The sequence below is a fragment of the Artibeus jamaicensis genome, unplaced genomic scaffold, assembly GCF_021234435.1.
Source record: "Artibeus jamaicensis isolate MK-2021 breed Jamaican fruit bat unplaced genomic scaffold, CSHL_Jam_final contig_482, whole genome shotgun sequence".
NCBI classification, from domain to species: Eukaryota; Metazoa; Chordata; class Mammalia; order Chiroptera; family Phyllostomidae; genus Artibeus; species Artibeus jamaicensis.
The window spans coordinates 3,281,780-3,302,889 of record NW_026521857.1 but is presented as its reverse complement, the minus strand read 5'-3'; the positions used below and the strand labels follow the sequence as shown (position 1 = coordinate 3,302,889).

At 39.6% G+C, this 21,110-nt stretch overlaps 3 protein-coding genes across 5 annotated transcripts in view; 1 reads left to right on the top strand and 2 right to left on the bottom strand.

The window, feature by feature from the left end:
* The window catches only part of RANBP9 (RAN binding protein 9), an 84,392-nt gene extending 77,794 nt beyond the window's left edge, over nucleotides 1-6,598 (top strand). For both annotated transcript variants that reach the window (XM_037147929.2, XM_053668204.1), the window contains 2 exons: nucleotides 2,587-2,698; nucleotides 5,778-6,598. In XM_037147929.2, the coding sequence (XP_037003824.2) occupies nucleotides 2,587-2,698; nucleotides 5,778-5,908 (243 nt within the window). In that variant the 3' untranslated portion in view covers nucleotides 5,909-6,598. The remainder of the gene's footprint in view (nucleotides 1-2,586; nucleotides 2,699-5,777) is intronic.
* An 868-nt stretch (nucleotides 6,599-7,466) lies between these two features.
* NOL7 (nucleolar protein 7) lies at nucleotides 7,467-11,598 on the bottom strand. The gene is made up of 8 exons (XM_037147930.2): nucleotides 11,202-11,598; nucleotides 11,056-11,116; nucleotides 10,365-10,423; nucleotides 9,071-9,102; nucleotides 8,546-8,627; nucleotides 8,088-8,209; nucleotides 7,933-8,010; nucleotides 7,467-7,649 (listed from the first exon to the last, which is right to left on the bottom strand). Exons 1-8 carry the CDS (start codon nucleotides 11,510-11,512, stop codon nucleotides 7,573-7,575), a joined length of 822 nt encoding a protein of 273 aa, XP_037003825.2. The 5' UTR covers nucleotides 11,513-11,598; the 3' UTR covers nucleotides 7,467-7,572.
* A 4,853-nt stretch (nucleotides 11,599-16,451) lies between these two features.
* SIRT5 (sirtuin 5) overlaps nucleotides 16,452-21,110 on the bottom strand; it is a 33,534-nt gene continuing 28,875 nt past the window's right edge. For both annotated transcript variants that reach the window (XM_037147949.2, XM_037147950.2), the window contains exon 9: nucleotides 16,452-16,965. In XM_037147949.2, coding sequence (XP_037003844.2) covers nucleotides 16,890-16,965 — 76 coding nt within the window. In that variant the 3' untranslated portion in view covers nucleotides 16,452-16,889. The remainder of the gene's footprint in view (nucleotides 16,966-21,110) is intronic.

Sequence of the window (21,110 nt, the reverse complement as noted above, 5' to 3'; positions counted from 1 at the left end):
ATGATGTTATTTATTTACATGTCTGTCTTTCCCACAAAACTCTGTGAATCCTTGAAACAGATTTTGGTGATCGGTGTGTGTTCAGTTGCCTGGCTGCTGTGTCGAATAAATACTTGTTCAGTTGTACTGAAAATAATAGAGCAGGATTTTAGACTTTTTTCCTTTTGATATTTAAATTGAAAGTTAAAAGGAATTGCATCTAACTAAAAGAAATAACAGTACTAGCACTGTGATCTTAACCTATTACTGCCTCAGTTTGCATCTCTGAATGATGGAAATAATAGTATCCACTTTGAAAAGTTATTGAGCGGATTAAATGAGATGATCCACATGAATGCTTGAAACATCGCCTCACACAGTGCTAGTGCACAGTAAATTACTACTGTCATCATTATGTGTTTTTGCTTTAAGTATCAGAGCGTGTAAACAGAAGAATGATGAATTTGAGACTTGGGATATTTCATCTTTTTGGTAGCATGTCCCAGTATAATGACCTAAGAGGATAGTTTTGTGCTTAAAGTTTTTACGTACCCATTATTCCTTGGACAGTTCTTGAGGATATCTTTCAAAGTTTATCTGTGCTGTGGGGATGGTACCGCGTTAGATGGTTGTGGGGTAAATTGTCTTGAGCAAAGCCCAGTCTTTAGAAATAATGTGATTGATTAGAATTAGCTTTATAAAATATTAATATTCTTCCCATCAATAAGTTTGGATGGGGGCATTCTTCAGGAAATACAGTCTAGTAGCTTTGTGGCATGCATAAAATATCTTAAAAACTAGAAGAAGCAGGTCTCGTGATCTGCTTCTGTACAGGGAAGAAGCTTCTAGCAGGTATAGAAGCTTCTTCCCTGTACCCAACACATATGAGTAGCTGCAGAAGACTCAAAATGGTATAATATTTTTTAAATCTTCAAAGAACTTTCATTATAATTGGGGCAAAAAGTCTGGTGTGAAATACTCACAGTAGACGACAGTAGAGGAGCACATGCGTTTAGACACATGTATTTCCTGTCTGGTGGCCTCGGATGGACTGCAAAGCTTTGCTTCATGGACAGTTTTTTTTTTTTAAGATTTTATTTATTTATCTTTAGAGGTGAAGGGAAGGAGAGAGGGAGAGAAATATCAATGTGTGGTTGCCTCTCATGTGTCCCCTGCTGGGAATGGACCTGCAACCCAGGCATGTGCCTTGACTGGGAATCGAACAGCCATCCTTTGGGTCACAGGCCCACGCTCAATCCACTGAGCTATACCAGCCAGGGCGACAATTCTTATCTCCACAATGTGGAAACCAGTTTGGACGAGAAAGGGCAAGAATACAGGTGACCAGGAACCTTTTCCCTACCTCTGCTCTCAGAACACTAAGATCATTAGAGGAATACTTGAGCTGTACCTAGGAGATTGTGTTTTAGGAGTCAGTCTTCCATACTTCCATAATTAGCACTTTGAAAGTTGTTCCTGAATTCACAGATTTACAATTTCCTCAGCACCTTTTCGTGTATGCCTTCTGAACTGGGTAGATGTCCTCTATCTAACTATATCCATACCTATATTATTACCACTTTTTGGACCATAAGATGCACCTAGGTTTTAGAGGAGAAAAATAGGAAAAAATTTTTGAAGCAAAAAATGTGGTAAAATATTTAATAGCATAAATAACATATTTCACAATGTAAATGTAAACAGAACTCAACATCAGCATTAACAACCATTATTCTCCCCAAATGTTGGGGTGGGGGTGCATTTTATAGTCTGAAAAATACGTTACTCCAGATTACAGGATTGACTTTTGGCAGAATAAGACATCATTTACTGAAAGATTAGAATGAACTGACATTGCTAATTTCATTTAGCTCAATTAGTCCTCATGTGACTGTGAAATATGATCTCTGATAGCCCCCATTACACAAATGATGAAACTTGACTCTTAGAGTTTGTTACTTGCTAAAAGGCCACTCTACTGATGCACACTGGTGGTTGATGGCAGTGTCTGAAACCACTGTGTATTTATTTGCCTCCCCAGAAAGAAGACAAAGAATTGTTGGGAAAAGACTCCTGTGTATGTGTCAGCTACTTTAGGATGGGGGGGCTTGAGGATGGTTGGCACTACTGAGTTCCTGAGTGGGGGTCAGTTTAATTTTTTTGGTTACTGCATTTGAGAAGATGTCAGAAGATAACATCCAGTTCCCATATCTACTTGAAACAATATGTAGGCATGCCCTATCATTCTAATGGCAAATTCCTATCAGTGATAATACATTGTACTGTATCTAAATGTTTTAGTCTTCCTCTTTACCATAACCAGTATTAGCCCATTTCACATGAATTCATTGTTTCAATTTTTAATATTTTTTCCTGTTCCATATGTACAGTAGGGATGGGGGAAGATAATGAGACTGTGTGTTCATGGAAAGAATGAAAACACATTAGACTTTGCTTCATAACCTAGTTTAAAATATCCATAGGTAAATGGGTTTAAATGCCACAGTAGTTTAGTGCCTTTTACCTGTCTCTCAATTTGTAACCAACCATGGATGATCACAGTAGTTCAGTTATTTGAATTAAAAATCAAATTGCTATTTTCAACAGGATGCATTCAGTTTACTAGCATATTCAGATCCTTGGAACAGCCCTGTTGGAAATCAACTTGACCCAATTCAGAGAGAACCTGTGTGCTCAGCTCTTAACAGTGCAATATTAGGTAAGTGAAGCCAAAAAGCACAACTCCAACGAGATATTCAGAATATTTGAGGTGGTACTTGTGCTGGCATTTATATTTTGATAAAATCCTTAGGGAAAGTTTTTCTACATTTTAAAATTAAAGTTACCTTAAAAGATAAAAACCATTGTTTCAGTCACAGATTAAATGGATTCAAATAGAATAAAACCAGTACTTTGGGATGCATCTGTGGGAAGTTGGAAATGAGCTGATTTTGTATGCATATATGTAAACATTTCTGGCTTGAGCTACCCATTTTCCGGCTCTCACTGTGCAGGCAGAAGGGGTTCCAGATGATCTGAGAATGCCCCATCAATATTAACCCTTGGAGTTAAATGTATTTGCATTTATATTCAACTCCCTGCCCTTACCAAATAAAAAAGGTGTGTGAGGAAAAGAACAGCAATTTAAGTAAGTTTAGCCAAGTGTGAGCATGAAGTGAGAAATTAGAATTTGCTGTTCCTTTGGTTGGTTGCCATTCCTATGAGCAACTCACTACATAGGATGATTATAGTGTTTATTATGTATTGAACAAATACACTATATGAATTCTGTAACTATATGTTTTGTGCATTTATATTGAAACTCTATAGGGTTGATTACTTAAAACTTAATTTCTGGGCAATTCTCTTCAAAGGTAATTAGCTAAGAGTGATTTTTCACCTAACTTTAGAATCTGATTTCCCGGGTAAAATGGGACTCCAATTTAAAAGTCTATTCTGTGTGATTCGGACCATTTAGGTTTGGGGGCTTTCACCAACAAGTTTCAAACTATTAATAATTTAGTTAGATTAGAACAGTTCCAGAGTAGAGGGTGTTTAGACACAGAGACTTAGAATGAGGGCTTGGGGCCCTCATATGGCCAAAATGTAAAGCAAGCAATTAAAAGTATTCATCATATTTGAGCTTTAGTCTGTTTCTTTGCCCTTACACAATTAATTTTCAATCATCATGTGTCATACATACTGAAGTTTTGAAATAGGAGTAGTGTCTTTGTGTTTTCTTAAAATTAGAATTTATATATAATAAATATAAATTTTGTGGTATTAAATTTGTTGTAATTTCTTTGGTTATGAAATTCATTTAGCTCTATTGGTAAAAGTAAGAGAAGCAGGTAGCAATGCTGGGACTGTAGGGCAAATTATGCTTTACCATACTTCTATGGTAAAGCATAATTTATATTACTGCCTTATAAGAAATCATGAAGTACTAATTACTTTGTATTTATATAACACTTAGACTTGGAAAAAATTTTTAAAGTGACCAGTTTTCTTAATGACAGCTTTTTGTTATCTTGGGTTCCTGAAGGAGATGAAATTTTTAAATATTAAATTGCTTGGGGCCATTGTCCAAGATAGTATGTATTCTTATATATTATACTGTGTATTATGTAGGTTCACCCATAAATAGTGCTTAAATTTACTATATTAAGTATATATAATTCCCACCAAAAATTAGTTAAGATTATTAAATTGCTGTGGGATTATCTACATATTTATAAATAGTAAATTTTATAATCTTTTAAGTAGTACTTAAAGTTATATTAGTTGTATGTAATTCTTGCAAGTTTCATATCCAAAAAATTTTTTTAAATGCTTATAACCAACCACCTGCCCCCCCTGGCCAGTATAAAATTGTAATAAAGTACATCTAGATGCTTATATTTGAGCAAGGTTACTTCCCTGTAAATCTTCAGGAGACATTTTTGAAAGGATGTTTCCTTTTTAGTATTAATTCCTTGTTAATGTTTGATTTTTGTATAAAAATTAAATTGTTTTTGATTCAAATTAAGGCAGAATTATTGTAAACTACAAAGTCAATCCTGCTTTGAGTCAGCAAAAAAAGTTTATCACTATCAAAATTTAGCCAAATAATATCTTGCTACTGAATAGCCAGTACTTTAATAATCTTAACCCAGACCACTTTTCAAACCACTTTCTCAACAATCTTTTTTTTGCATATTTTTATTCTTCTATTTTTAATTGTATTTTTCCATTACCATTTATCCTTCTACTCCCCCCCAACAATCACCAACCTTTCTGTCGTCCATGTCCATTGAATCCTTTTTGCTCCATCTCTCCATTCCCCTCACCTCCTCCCCCCAGATTCTTATATTCTTGATCCTTTTATTCTTGTACTTGAACTCCTGAACTTGCTTCCTTATTATTTTTGCTTCATTCCTTGTAGAAGTTTTCTTTTTGAGAGTGCAACCTCAGAACCAAGGGTAGAATTAAATTATACTGTGCTTTACCATTTATCAGTTTTTGCCCTTTATTGTCAGGTATGTCTATGAAGGACTGATTAGTAATTTCATTAATTGGGAACCTACATAAACTTAAAATTAGACGTCTACGCAGAAGGAAAAATTAGCAACTTATATGTTTGGCCACTTCCACCATTAGTTCATTTTTTTTCATTTCTGGCAAAGAACAAATTTTATTAATTACATTTGTACTACAACTGTCTGACAGATTTCTGGTATGTAGTACCTTGAATACTTTATTGGCAGTTTTTTTAATGTGTGACCTACTGATTGTAAGTTACCCCTCCAAAATTAAGAGTAATTTTGCTGTTGTCTCTCATAGTGACCATCACCCCTTGCTCCCTACCAACCCAAATAACATTCACCAATATGCTTTGAAGACAGGCAGCCTCAGTCTGATTGTATCCCTAGAAGAATCTGGCCTTTTTCTATTGTCAACTGACCTCCTTGGTCAAAGACAGTAATATAAATATTTCTTATGCTCCCAATTAAGTATCAGCCAAGAAATTGTATTGTTCCCATCATAGGTAATATGGAAATAAAAGGTTTAGAATATCTAACACTTTAAAAGTCTAATTCTGCAAGAATTTTTCTTATAGTTGAACACCTAGTACCCATATTGCCTTGCCAGAGTAGTGCCTGCAAGGCATTCATCATTGCTTAGAAACCACCTTTGCTTGTTAGTTAAGGGCAGTAAATGCATTGATAATTGTGTAAGTAATGCAATATTTTCTTGAAAAGAGATTTTTTTAAATGTCTTGCTAATTGTTATTTCCATTTTTAATCGTTTTTCCTCAGAAACCCACAATCTGCCAAAGCAACCTCCACTTGCTCTAGCAATGGGACAGGCCACACAATGTCTAGGACTGATGGCTCGATCAGGAATTGGATCCTGTGCATTTGCCACAGTGGAAGACTACCTACATTAGCTATGCATTTAAGGAGCTCACACTTATATTGTGGCATATAGTCAACATGGAAGTAGACCAGCTCTGCTGATTTGAAATTTAGATTTTTTTAATTATGTACTGGGGACAGGTTTTTGTCGCTTTACATTGCTTCCTAGTTTACAGCATGATGCAAATGATTTTCTAACTTAGTGTTAGGAGAAATTATTTTCCATCTTTAACCTCTTAGATATCTAAGAGTTAAATATTACCGAATCTCAGATGTTTGAATTTATCATCACAAATCCTTTAAAACAATTACCTAAAAGAAACCAAAAAAATCCTGCCTTCTTTGTTGGGGGGAGAGCGGGGAAGGAAATGGAACAAGTTGTGTTGTGTTAGCATGTGGGTGATGTAAACTTCAAATTGGGAGATGTTCCAACCCCCCACTCCCATTTAAGCATTCAATCAGTGTAACTTGCAAAATGCATAAACATCCGACAGTTTGAATTTATAGTGTTGATGGAAGAAATCATTTTTAATGTGTACTGTAAAACTTGAAATACTCAGGAGCTGAGTGAATACGTTTGTTGCTACTTACAATCCCAACCTGTTAGTCCCAGTAGTTTTGTTTTAACATGGTCTTTTCAACTTTGTTTCCTGTTTAACAACCAACGACTTCTGTTGTAGACTCACAAGTTTAACTTGTATTATAACAGTATTATATGTCAACGGTGTGGTTATGACCTTTATTTATATAAAAACCAAATATTTAGTCAATTTACCGTGTCTTAATTTAATCTTTGTACACCTTCCATTTTTAAGTGCTTAAATGAGTACTATATTGCAATAAAAATGTAGTGATATAATTAACCAGCCATTAAAAATTTACTTCTACAGATATTAGAGTGTCAACTGAGTTTATATATTAGGTACTTACATACTTATGATTAATATAAAACTAGAGCAATTAAAATCAATGATTTTTACTATAAATCTAAGTTCTACAAGCTAAAACTGCATTCAGTTTACTAGCCTCCTTGTATTAGAGTCAAGCCTGATATTGTGGGTCACTCAGAAATCTCCTTAGTTTCATAACCATATTAAGGCATGAATTACTTGCCCATAAAGCAAACCCCCATACTCTTTTTAAAGTAAAATTTAAACAAGCTGTTCAAGTGGATGGCCATATTCTTTGCTTATTTTATATACTATTTTTGTACACTGAGACTTGAACCTTAAGGAAAGTGGGTCTTTATATACACTTAGATGTTTTGTGAAGCAGATTCTCATCAGTATCACCAAAACACCCAAAGACTAAGGCATCTGAGAGTTCTTCCTCCTGCCATTCCTGCCACCCAGGCGTGGCGTGGCGTGGGGTGGGGTGGGGTGGGGTGGGGTGGGGGAGGGACAGAAGAGGTGCCATTACTGGTTGTGTTTGTATTCAAGTAAATGGATAAATACTTATAAAAAGCAATGAAAGCAATTCCTTTTAAACTGCTATTTCTTCCAGGACCCCCAAGGATTAAAGGCACAACTGTGTTCCAAAAGGATGAAATGTGATGGGGTACTTCCCCAAATAGATTTATGACTTTTGTAATGAGCCTTTAAAATGATTTATTATATTTTTAAGGCAAATCAGCCTTCTACACAAAGTAACTACAAGTTCCATACATTACAAAGTTCTTTCTTCATTTAGTTTTGATTTACTTCTTAGAAGTTTTCATCTTTCTGACCATCCACCGTCTTTTAAATCTCTTGGCATTTTGTTTTTTCTGGGTTCCTACAATAGAAAGTTTGTGTAGTAAGAATACAAATTCCCAAGAAAAATTTAAAAATTTTTTCGATTTTCTATATGAATATAAATACTAAAATTAGGTCTATTAAATTAGATTTTGTTAGCTGTACATACATAATTTTCAGAAGCAACTTGAATTTAGAAGCTATTAATTTAGAAGCTTATAAGAAAAACATAATTCATAATTGAGTATTTACTACTTCCTTTAAAAAGAGCATTCTTCAATATATAAAACAATCAGAGCCAACAAAATAAAGCTGGACCTTACCCCAACCATTACTCAGAAACTGGGCTGCAGCTCTCTTCACTGGTAACCTCTTATTGTCAAGAGACAGGAACTTATTTACTAGAAAAGAGAATTATTTATCATTTCTTTGTTTATTTGCAGTACAAAGTGAGAAAAATGATCAATAAGGAAATTACCAGTAGTTCTGTTGGTTCCTGGACCATACAAAGAATTCTGTATGAAGGCTTTGGCTGCTTGTTGCCTTGAATCCCTCAGATCTTGATCTTTTAGCCTTAGAGCCAAGTAACTTTTATTCTGGCTGGTGATCGATACAAAAGGTCAGAATGAATGATATTGATAATGTGCTTTATTGTAAGTAATTTCTGTTGTCTCAAAACGTGAAAATCTTTATTTTGTATATGTACCAATAGGATAATGAATAAAACTAAATTACAGTGCTGTTTTATAAGAAATAGGCTAATATTCACATTTTAATAGAGCAGATAGTTTTTTATATAAAGATCACAACTGGTTTTCCCACAGAAGACCCAATCTGAAGCTGCTATTAATTAAAACATTTTTCCACATAAAGCAATACTTTAATTCTCAAAGGTTAATAACTTTAATTCCTACATGAAACTAAGGCTTTTCTTACCCAACAGACTGTACTTTTTGTACTTTAGCTTTCTTAGAATCACTTCCTTTTTCACATTCTTCATCTTTCTTCTGCAGATTAACTAAAAAATTGAGTTTTATTTCTAGTTAGTACATATGTAAAAATAATTCAAAAACACTTCCTGGAGTTCGTGTTAAATACCCACTCCCACCAATTTGGATGCAATTTTTATTTCTAAGAAATAAGGGTGGGCTGGGATGGGAGTAAAAGACAGAAAACTCTAATTGAACAACAATTAAAAAGGAAAAAAATAAGGGAAGAGGGACCCTTGGACAGAGCGGGGGGGTGAGACTGAGGGTGGGAAGTGGGTGTGGGCAGGGCAGGGGAAAGTGGTGGCAGGAAAACAGACAACTGTATTTGAATTTAAAAAAAGAAATAAGGGAAGAGGCCCAAGCTAAACTTGGCCAGTGCTATTCCGGAGCTCTTTCTAAGGGCCAATAACATTTGACTGCAAAAGCACTAGACACTTTCATGAAAAGCTATTTAAATTAGAATAGTTCGTACCTTTTTTTAACTTCCCTGGTGATTTCTTTATGCTAAGGGAGAACAACAGCACAGTGATTGGAATGGCAGATACCAAAGATTACACAAGTAAATTTGGTCTTAGAAATAAGTCCTTCCACTCCCACCCCGCCCCATTTGGTACCGCTGTCCTCAGTTTTGACTCCTGTCCTTTGATCAGTTTTGGAAAGAAGTTACTCCCCAAATTCCCAGCCACCAACTCCTAATCAACAAACTAATAAATATTGGTTGGAAGTATCTTTTCAGAATTTAAAATCTGAAAGTATATATATATCAGCAGGCTTCCAAAAGAAGCAGATTGCTGTGGTTAATGGAATTAAAGTGAAAGACTTAATGTTATAAAACACCTCAGCTAAAACATGAAATGAAAGGTGGTAGGCCTACCTCGTTTTATTTGAAGAAATCACAAAGGGTAACAAGTTATAACCACAGAAGACAAGGACTAGAGTGGAGGCGTCTGGTCTGAGAGACAAAGGAAAACAAACTAACAAAACAGAGATGCCTGTACCACGTGCAACAAACACTACAAAGAAGGAAGTTAACAGGGTGGGTGGAATGAGAGAATAAAAAGGTGACATTTGAGTTTGGTTTTAAAGGATAAAAAGGGAATCTGCCACCAAATAAATTTGTGTTTATGTTTAGTGTATTTGGGATCTGAATAACTTTGGCAAAGTTCTACAGAAAAATCTGAGGACCAGGTCAAAGATATAGATCTATGAGACAACAGAAGAAAAACACAAATATTTAGAATTCTTAAGTTTAGTAAGGTTTGACTGACTCCGTGGGATAGATAAGGAAAAGGATGACTACAGCATCTGGCTTTAAACATTCAATGGGTGGCAAAGCTGCTAAGTAAAATGGGGAAGGAGGAGAAAGGACAAATTGGTGGCAGGTACGGCAAGTACGGGGCAAGCTGAGTTTGAGGAAGAGCCTGCAGATAGAGTGCTACTCCACTAAATGATCAATTTCAAGACATGTTTTATTCACCATCTACCCTGCCCCAGGACAAATGAAACCTCACAGTTGATGAATAAGTGCTCTGGGATTAGGAACTCAGAAGCTAGAGTTAGCAATGGGAATGAACAAAAAGGCAGAGTGAAAGACTGAAAAGGAAGTGAATTACTTCCACCTTTCCCACCAACTTCATATTATCTACGGTGTAGCTTTTTAATTTAGGCCTTGTTTCTTCAATTGTACAGACTCAGATATATGTACCAATATGTATTTCAAAGATGGAGGTATGTAAGCAAGTAATATGACAAGATCCATTACTTACTCTGTCTGTGAAGCGGTAGTTAACCTCTCTAGAATAGTGTCTGGAAGGAGTTTCCTTTTCTTGAAGACATTTAAAAATAATAAAAAGTGAGCTACATGACAATATACCCTGGGTTGCTTCTGAAGATACAGATTTTACACACAGCCTCTTTTAGGCTGAGCACTGCCTCCACTATCTCTAAGCTGTAGGGAAACTGCGATCATAAAAAAGCTCAGAACTTATTCCACATTCTTTGGAAGACCTAGTGAAAGTTGGGAAGGGTGCCCAACCCTCATGTCACTGCCAAACACTGAAAGCAATGTCCTCTGGAGTCGGGTGTCTGGCCAATCTGCCAAACATCCGATAACAGAGCAATCATATTGATGTTGGTGCAGCCCTTAATTTACCCAGCACTTCATTTAATTCTAACAGTGACCTAGTTACAGGTAAACTACCCCCAGTGAGGCGAAATGCCAGGTGTCACAACGAGCTGAACGTCGGAGGTGGGGTTTAATCGCATGATTTCAAACTGACAGCTCTTCCCACTCCCATTTTCAGTCGGCGGACAGCAAAGAGCTTTGTTTTCACCCATGTTAGAAGAAATACTAGCGACGTTTTCCCCACCCCTATATCCTACCAGCTTTGCAATAAACACGTAAATTGTACCCCGAGCCGGGTTGTTTTAAAAAGGAGACGCCTCCTACATTCTAACCTTTTGTTCGATAAACAGCTCCTCGCGTCGTTTCCTCTTCTCCTTCAGGAGAGTTTTATCCCTGAGAGAAAGGGTGACACGTCAGAGCGGGTGAGACAAGTGGGACCAGAATGGAAGGTTCTCCGGCCCAGCCAAAGGTTTCCAACCTGCGCACCGTGTCCCGGACTCGCCGCTCCTCTTCCCTCGCTTCCGCCTGGGCGCTGGCGAAGGTCAATTCCTCCGGGGCCTCGTCGTCAAACTCGTCGTCCCAGTCTTCTTCGTCTTCCTCTAGTGGCTCGGCAGCCGCGCCACTGCTAGGTTGCCCCAGCAACAGACCGTGCTCCGCCTCCTCCGAGGCTGGCTGGCCCTCGTCCACCATCGCAGATGCGGAGGCCGGAGTGCGGGACGCGCGGGGCCGGAGCTGCACCATTGCGCTGGTCGCACCGGACCGTCTAACCTCTGACCCGGAAGCAACCATCCGCAAGCCTAGTGTGACGTAAGAGCAAGCGACAATGGTTGAATGTTCCTGGGGAGCTGGAAGGGAACTCCCCCCACCCCGTGCTCACTTAGAGCTGGGAAGCGGAAGACCGCCCCTCTCCCAGCGGACGAAGGCGTGGCCTAAGTTGGGGCGGGGGCGGGGTTTTCTCCCACCGGAACTGAGGCTGCGCGCGTTTCCAGGGCGTGATTCTCCGCAGCTGCCGTGGAAAGCTAGCTATGGGAAGGTGTGCACGTGGCGCTGGTTTCCAGGCAGGAAAAAAAAAAAAAACAACAAAAAACATCTTGCTGCCTTCTTGGCCTGGATGCTGAGAGCAGGACAAGAGGGCAGCAAGCCTCATTGAGGCGGGCTCAGTGAAACTGAGGTTCCCAGAAAATGAGGACCGCAAGCCCCAGTTCTGTCACTGCCTTTTTGCACCAGGATTTGCTTGGTCTCCAGTTAAAAAGTATTTGTAGTAGCTCAGTGGATTGAGCACCGGCCTGCGAACCAGACAATCGCGGTTTGATTCCCAGTCAGGGCACATGCCTGGGTTGCAGACCAGTTCCCTGCAGGCCAGTTCCCAGCAGGGGACGCACGAAAGGCAACCATACATTGATGTTTCTCTCCTTCTCTCCTTCCCTTCCCCTCTAAAGATAAATTTTAAAAAAAAGTATTTGTAGAGTGGATTCTCTTCACTCTGCACTCCCTGAAGAAGTGAAGTTTCAAAGAGAAGAAATGCGCTATAGTGGCAGGACAAATTGACAAGCTTGAATCAATTCTCTGCTTGGCACCAAATATGTGCTTGGCGACTTCTGCTGATGTTTCTCTGGCTTCCCTGACCAGCCCCTCTACCAGTCCGTCCGTGCCTATTATGAGTTCATCACTGACACCTTCCCGAAGAGTTCATTGTCTGATTCCGCCACCCCCACCCCCCTTTAAATGTAATCTGTGGGAGAGAGTAGGTGCCCGTCTGATTCCCTGGTGTAACCCCAAGACCTGGAACAATGGTTAGCCATTGGAAATACTGAATTTGGTGAAAGAATGACTTTGCCATACTTAGTGAATGCAACCCTAGTATTATCTTCCCCACCAAGTGTTTCATTTTTTTTTACACATGGCCCATCATGACCTGTGTTTATTTTCTCCCTTTATTCAATACTAAATGATTCATCCATCAGTTTCCGAACAAACTACGCTGTTTCACACTTGCCAATCATTTGTACATGCTGTCCCCTCTTCTGATACACACATGGAACTCCTGTTTATACAATACCTCAAAAACCTTTCAAACACCTTAACATTTACCCCACCCCGACTCTGCCCATCTCTAGCTACATTTTCCTGTGAATCTTGCACAAATTCCATTACCGCAGTTTCTACACTGCATAATAGTTTACATGAAAGTTGTCCCAACCTGCCCTGGCTGGTGTGGCTCAGTGGACTGAGTGCTGACTGCAAACCAAAGGGTCCCTGGTTGGATTCCCAGTCAGGGCACATTCCTGCGTTGTGGGAGAGGTCCCCAGTAGGGGGCACTTGAGAGCCAACCACACATTGATGTTTCTCTTCCTTTCTCCCTCCCCTCCCTTCTCTAAAAGTAAATAAATAAAATCTTAAAAAGAAAGGCCTGGCTGGCATAGCTCAGTGGATTGAGCGCAGGCAACCACACACTGATGTTTCTCTCCTTCCCTTCCTCTCTCTCTAAATAAAAATAAAATATTTTAAAAAAGAAAAAGAAAGTAAGTTGGCCCAACCATTATGTTAACCCTCCTTGAGGGTAAGGTCCATGTCTTACTATTTTATTTCTAATGCTTATCGTGTGGTAAATATTCAGTAATATTAAATTCAATACAGTAAATAGTTTCTACCTCATATTTTATATTTCAATTCTTTCATCTTCTCTAATAAAACCACAATGTGAAAAAATGATAAAACATACACGGACATACAGAAAGCTGCTGTTACAAAGGCCCCAATTTGAGAGTTGCAAAGAACACCTCTGAAATATCTGGGCCCTGGTCAGATAGAAATTAAAAATATAATCAGACTTTCTGAGACAGTGTGCTGACTTCCATCATTGCTAACACTAGGAAAATGTATAAAGTAACTTCAAGAAGTCCACCAACAAACCTGTTAAAAGAGAACGATGATAGTATTTTACGCACAGAAACTCCATAATAAGTATTACACACACGTCCCCTAGTGTACATGCCTTATCCAGCCATAGAAAGTGTGAATTGAAGCCTACGGTTTGGCCCTTCAGCCTCCTTGTAGGTTATGAACATCCCTCTTGTCCATATGAAGGGCCTTTGGGATTTCCTCAAAGATGTGACTTTCAAATGCAGTACAAAGTTTTATGTGATAGTATCTTGTCATTTATGTCCACAAAAGCCAAGTCAGGATGGAACATTAAATGCAATTTTGTAACTTGCATTTACAAATGGGGCTGGGTGATGTGGCCAGGTTTGTAATCACTCAGGGAGTCACCTGATCCAAGGAACCTTGCCATGTATGACCTTCCTACACAGGTTCCTAAAGGCCACTCCTCACAGTCAGGCCTTTGATGCTTGCTGGACGGCAATCAGGCATTCTAAGGGCCTGGGTGTTGCATTAGGTGATGGGGCTTGAGGTGAGGACTGTTTTCTTGCTACTTCATTCCAAGGTAAAGTCCCATGGGAAACACTCTTCAGAATTCAGTGTCTGGGAAAGGCTGGCAGACCCTAGAGGAGCTGTGTGCTTCTGAGCTTATGATTTTAAGAAAGTCAACCATTAGCTATTTCCTCCTTGTTTGCTAAGAAGGCTAGTACTAAACTTTAGGCAATTGTGTTTGCCTTTAGAATCTTTATATTTGCATCATTTTGTTCATGATCTCATCCTGATTTTTCTGTCGTTACTACTTTTTCTTCTTTGCTTGAGTTCTTGTTCTTTTTTAAAAATATATATTTTATTGATTATTGTTGTCCCATTATAGTTGTCCCATTCTCCCCCCTTCATTCCCCTCCACCCCACACACCCCCTCCCATCATTCCCTCCCCTTTAGTTTATGTCTATGTGTCATAAGTTCTTTAGAGTGTATATTTCCCATACTATTCTTGCTTTGCCCCCTATTTTCTACCTACCGTCTATGCTATTTACTCTCTGTACCTTCTCCCTCCTTCTCCTCCTCCCACTCCCCTGTTACTAACCCTCCATGTAATCTCCATTTCTATGGTTCTGCTCCTGATCTGTCCTTTTAGTTTGCTTTTGTTTTAGGTGTGGTTGTTAATAACTGTGAGTTTGCTGGCCTTTCACTGTTCATATTTTTATCTTCTTTTTCTTAGATAAGTCCCTTTAATATTTCATATAATAAGGGCTTGGTGATGATGAACTCCTTCAATTTGACCTTATCTGAGAAGCACTTTATCTGCCCTTCCATTCTAAATGAAAGCTTTGCTGGATAGATCAATCTTGGATGTAGGTCTTTGGCTTTCATGACTTGGAATACTTCTTTCCATCCCCTTCTTGCCTGTAAGGTCTTTTTTGAGAAATCCGCTAACAGTCTGATGGGAACTCCTTTGTAGGTGACTGTCCCCTTATCTCTTGCTGCTTCTAGGATTCTCTCCTTCATTTTAATCTTGGCTAATGTAATGATGATGTGCCTTGGTGTGTTCCTTCTTGGGTCCAACTTCTTTGGGACTCTCAGTGCTCCCTGGATTTCCTGGAAGTCTATTTCCTTTGCCAAATTGGGGAAGTTCTCTTTTATTATTTGTTCAAATAAGTTTTCCACTTGTTGATGTTCTTCTTCCCCTTCTGGTACATCCGATAATTCTGATGTTGGAACAGTTAAAGGTGTCCTGGAGGTTCCTAAGCCTCTCCTAATTTTTTTTGAGTTCTTGTTTCTTCATTCTTTTTTGTTTGGTTGTTTCTTGCTTCTGGTCCACTCCATTGATTTGAGTCCCAGTTTCCTTCCCATCACTATTGGTTTCCTGTGCATTTCTCTTCAGTTCAATTAGTTTAGCCTTCATTTGTTCCTCTAATTTGTGACTAAAATCAACCAGTTCTGTGAGCATCCTGATCACTAGTGTTTTGAACTGTGCATCTGATAGGCTGGCTATCTCTTGGTCATTTAGAAGTATTGGCTCTGGGGCTTTGAGCTGTTGTTCTTGAGCCATAATGTTTTGGTCTGTTCATGCCTGTTATGTATGAGGGGCGGAGCCTTAGAGGGTGGAGCGACCCAGTTGCTGGGTTGTGATGCTGTATGTGGGGGTGGGGTCCAAGAGGGGCAATGGCATTTGTTCTGCTCTCTCAAATTTTGGTTCCCTCTGCTGCTTCCCACAAGCAAACTGGGCCCCATGGTGCTGGTTCACAGGTGTTTGGGCTTGTGCACCCTTCAGGACCCTGTGGGTCTCTCCAACAAACTCTCTGTGACCCTGGGAGCTTCTCCCGGCACCTTGACCCTGAAAGTTTTTCCAATTGGTGCTTTTAGGCTTTCATTCCCATCGCTGGGGCCCTAGCCTGCTCAGTCTGTCTCACTGCTCGTTCCTTTGCCTGGTTTATCTGTGTGTGAATGTGTGACCACGGTCAGCCAGCTGCCCTGTGTCCTCACTGGTTGCCACCCTGAGCGTGGGATCCACCAACCACCACCTGTGCGCCTGGGTAGGTCACGCCACCTTTTCCTGCACGACCCCGCTTCACCAGTTGCTGACTCCGCCCCTCTTACCAGTCTGGCTGAATGGCTCTTTGTTGTCGGACTTCCATACAGTTCAATTTTCTGTCTGTTTTGGTTGTGTTTTTGTTACTAAATCTTTGTTGTCTTTAAACTTGGTTGTGCAGGAAGGCACAGTGTTTCCACATACACCTCTGAGTTCTTGTTCTAAGCTATTCCACATACTCTGAAGTAAAGCAACCAAACAAGTTAAATACTGAGAAGAAAATGTCCCCAACAAAGATAACTCATGGGGCCAAATCTTTATACAACACATTGTTTACTGCGGAGAGTGATTTTATTTTCTATCCAAACTTGTGCAAAAGTCAGAAATATCAAGGTTTTTACCTGTCGACTTCCATCTTTGCCAAATAGCAAAAATGGCATAATTACATTTTTAAGACACTCAACTTAGAATTTTCCCCCTCCCAATAACCAACCAAACCCATCAGAGGTATCTTATGTTTAAGTTCAAGCCAAATAACATGCATCAGCTTTACAGTTCTCTGACTTCTTGTAACTACATTTGCTCTTGTTACCTCTAAGGCCCTATCAGTCATCCACAGGTTGGGTGCCAGACAGGAAATCACAGGGTATTTTTAGATCTCCAGTATTTAGCTTGACATCCACAAGACTGCGTCTCCTCTATCTGAGGCCTGGTATTGAGATGGACTATAATATCTTCCTTCCCCAGAGCAATTAAGGAACCGTTTCAGTTTCATGAGGAGCCAGGGCTTCGGGCAGAGTTGTGCCACAGGGCCCCTGGAAGTGAAACCTGGAACAGAAGGACCAAGACAGCAGAGTTAGGAGTTAAACCTGTTCACTACTTCAGCAAGTCACACTTCTCAGTTACACCCAGAGCAAAGTCCAAATTCTCACAAATGTGGTCCTGTGAGTGTTGGTGCCCACTTCTTTCATGTAGTTTCCAACAACTCCAGATAGACATTTCACTACAGACTGGCCCTTATGCTCAAGAGAATTTAGGAAAGGCCATGCCTAGAATTTAGATGGTATAAAGAAGAATTTTATTTTAAGGGGCAAGGGGAGATGTAATTATAAATTTGTATTTCATGGTTGTATTGCCAAACTTGACTGAAGTTTTAAAGTTGTATAATATCCATATACTACATTAAAATAGAATTCATCTGTACTAAGGATAAGAGGAAAGTAACCTCATGCATCATACAGACCATCAGGACTTTAGCTGAGTCAACAGGCCCCTTGAACCATCCACTGAACTTCACAACAAGCTCTTAGTCAGAAAAGAGGGAAAAAAGAGAAAAAAGAAAGTGCAAAGAGGAGGAAGAAAAATCAATGATTTCTGCTTCCTTCAAGAGAAAACACTTAGGGCATGAAAAAGAAAAGCCCAACTCTGAATAAGAAGTAAAAGCAGGTATTTTTTTCTAGTGTATTATTAATAAGAAAACCAATTGAACATAATCAAAAATGAAAAAAAAAACACTTGCTCAATGTAATTTATCATATTATTTACTCTTGACACAGTACAGATGGTGAATGTCTTCTCCCTTAAATACGTTGTGGTCTCCACACAGGGCCACTAATGGGCCTCCCTGACCAAATGGCTTCCCACTCCTTCTGCCACCGCAGCGTGGGCACGCTGGCCACCAGAAAACTCCTCACCAGCACAGTGGCTACAGTCCCTTGAGAACTTTCCAAGAATTACAGCCAGGCACGGAGAGCTTTTAGAAAATTTCCATGTCCCCAGTCCCACATGGCCTCCTCCCTAAGAAAGTGACTATCCAGTGCCCCCTTCCACAGTCACCCTTCTCCCACATCACAAAGGCAAGCTGTGCCCCTCACATGCCCCATAGCTTACAATGGTGCCTTAGCCCAGAATGTGAAATGTGAAAGCCTATGGAAAAACAGCCATTGGAAATACCAGTGTAGATTAAAGAAAGCAAACAAATGATTTCTAAAGGCTGGGTATCACATCCTTATGCAAATAGGGTCATTTCATTCTTGCTTTCAATAAGATTGAAAGAGGGCCTGATAGAATTTTCCATTAACAGATAACAAAGTGAAATATAAAATTAGTATGGATATTTTAGCATATAACATGGAAGGCGGTCCAAAATGTGAGTGGCCATGCCATACGGAAATTCCTTTCATGTCAGGGTTTACGTGGCCAGGGACTCTCTGTATGTCCATCTATGAAAAGGAAAAACTAAGAATTACAGTGGACACTAAAAATGTAAGACTGAGCTGGGCCAGTGGAAACCTGCCCTGCCATCCCTCAGACTGGGGTAAGAGACGTGGAGGCAGCGAGCTGCAGTGTGAATAGAAAACAGTATTTTTCCCTAGGACAAGCTGTAAAGATTCATAACAATGCCCTTCTTTGAGTAACTACATACCTTTTTTTACTCACTGAGGAATTTTGTCTTCTAAAATGATAAAGTATCAGAAACTTTGCTGTTTGAAATTAAAGCAGTAAAGAATGAACAATGACCTTGTGCCTAGAGGATCTGAGTCACTTTGCCATTGAGGTGCAGCCTTGATTTCCAGGTGGCCTTGACTGCCAGGGGAGGGGTGTCTGGACATGACAGTCCACACCTACATTTCCTTTGTCATTTCCAAGGACACAGGACCCTGAGGCCACTTTGCCAGCCAGACCCACTGAACCCCTTTTCACAAAGCCCTACCGGTTGCCCGTCTATTGATAACTGCTTCATTTAAATTTCACCTACGCCTCCCTCTCCCAACAAATCCTATAATTGTGCTTTTTCCTTTGTTTGGGGACATGCCCCTGTCTCCTCTGGAGTGGGGTCTCCCTCGTCACACTCACTCAGGAAGCCTGTCTTCCCCGACTACAGGCTCAGTTCTGGTGACCGTGGGCTACCATGTGAAGGGTCTGTCTCCTAACACTCCATAGTATTCAGCCATGGATACATGAACTAATGCCAAAAATGCACGTCCCATGATGCAGTACCAGTAAAATTTTACTTTTATGGGAGTGTTCATCAAATTTACCAGTTGTTTGTTGTTTTAAACAACTACATACTACAAATTGCTGTAGTGATAAATCAATCTAGACAAAAATTTTAAGAGAACATTTAAGTTTTAAGGAAATTGAAAATAAGTAATCCATCAGATATTTTGTTGCAGAAGTATAATAGGGGAGTCAACAAAAGATTTTCAAACATAAAAATATATTACATTAGTACAAATTCCTGTCATGGAAGCAGAATGGAAATACAAGTTCGAAGAGAAAAACTGTGGAGGCTCCAACTGTTAAAAAGGGCTGTGCCCCGCCCCCCTCCCCCGCCCACTTGGACGGCGCCCTTGGTTGGAGCATCAGCCGGGAAACCCTGAGGTTCCAAGTTCGATCCCCGTCAAGGTGCGAACTGGATGCAACCTGTCACCGTTGCTCTCTCTCCTGTGCTCTCTCTCCAATAAATAAAAATGTATCCTTGGTGGGGGGGGTTATAAAAAATTAAAAGAAAAAGGTCTGCATGTTTAATGTGCACATGGAGGGTGACGGGTATAGAGCACTTGCATCACCAGACTTGCCTGGATGCAGTGAAAACCACAACAATGGCTGTTTTATTTTAAAATGTCACATTTTATTTCCAGTACTCTTGGAATCACATCTTTTTTCATGATTTTGATATGAAATTTTAGATGTCAAGTTTACAAACGTGACAGAGGTACATGAACAAAAATGTCTGAAGACCCGTGTCCTGGCTCCCACGCACTTTGCTCCAGCCCGAAGTTGTAGAATATCCAAGAGTACTGAGTTCCAGAACCCGTTATTAATGCCATTTTTATTGGCTAATGTAATTATCCAATTGAATTTAAAATGTTGTTATAAACTGCAAAAATATAGCTGTTAAAAGAGGATTATTTCTAGGAATATTAATGGAATGCCTTAGGAACACATAGAGTCACTAAAAATAGTTGTTAAATTAGCCATAGTGGAAAAGACTGGGGGGAAGACTGCATTATAAGCTTCGTTTTGTACATTCTTTCTCCACTTAGAAAAAGGAAAAAAACATCAAAACTAGAAATTGAAATCCAGTATTTTCCAAGATTACTGATGATAAGCGTTGCCTGAGTCCCCCGTTAAATACACAAATAAACAGTCCTCTTGTGCTGGTCATTCTGATTTAGGAAATGTACACCAGCGCCTAGGTATCTGATTTTCTTGGTTGTCTGAGTAGTTTTATAAAATAAGGGCTGGGTGGTTTTTATCTTTGGGAAAATTTGGGGAACACCAAGAGGATTATGCAAGAAAGGTGGGCTCCGATCTGCAGATTCCTACTAAAAAAATGAATATACATTTATGCTTTAAATGAAAATATTTAAAATATGTCTTTTATTATTATTCTTTCTTTAAATGACTTTTTAAAAAGAGTTTATTTATTATTTATTTTTTTAGAGAGAGAAGGGGAAGAGAGGGAGTGAGACACTGATGTGAAAGAGAAACATCTATTGGTTGCCTCTTGCCCATATCCAACCAGGAACCTGGCTCACAACGCGGACATGTGCTCTGACCAGGAATCAAACCAGCAAATTTCTGCTTTGCAAGACAACACTCAACCCACTGAGCCACACCAGTCAGGGCTGACTTTTTTTTTAATTAACAGACCACTAGGGCTCTGATGGAACGCACAGGCTAAAAGGGCCCTTACAAGCTCCCCTTGCCAATGCAGCCAGATAGGGTCCTGGGCTTCCCTGTCAAATGTAGTCAACTGTGAATTAAAAGAAGTAGCCTCTTTACACTCTTGATAAGTAAACACATAATTTAAGCAACCCATAAAATCACTGTCCAGCACAGAATGACTTAAGTCTTCTAAACTCCACCAGCAATTAGCTTTCACTGGGGCCACTTGTTTCCCAGCGCAAACACGTTACTTCCCTACCTCACTGACTGTGTCTTCTGGGACCCTCCCCCTCTACTCC

Coding starts and splice junctions, on each gene's coding strand:
- NOL7 (XM_037147930.2), bottom strand. CDS start 11,512: ATGGTTGCTTCCGGGTCAGAGGTTAGACGGTCCGGTGCGACCAGCGCA. Junction 11,117..11,201: donor GTCCGGGACACGGTGCGCAG/GTTGGAAACCTT, acceptor CCTTTCTCTCAG/GGATAAAACTCTCCTGAAGG. Junction 8,210..8,545: donor CAAAAAGTACAGTCTGTTGG/GTAAGAAAAGCC, acceptor ATCGATCACCAG/CCAGAATAAAAGTTACTTGG.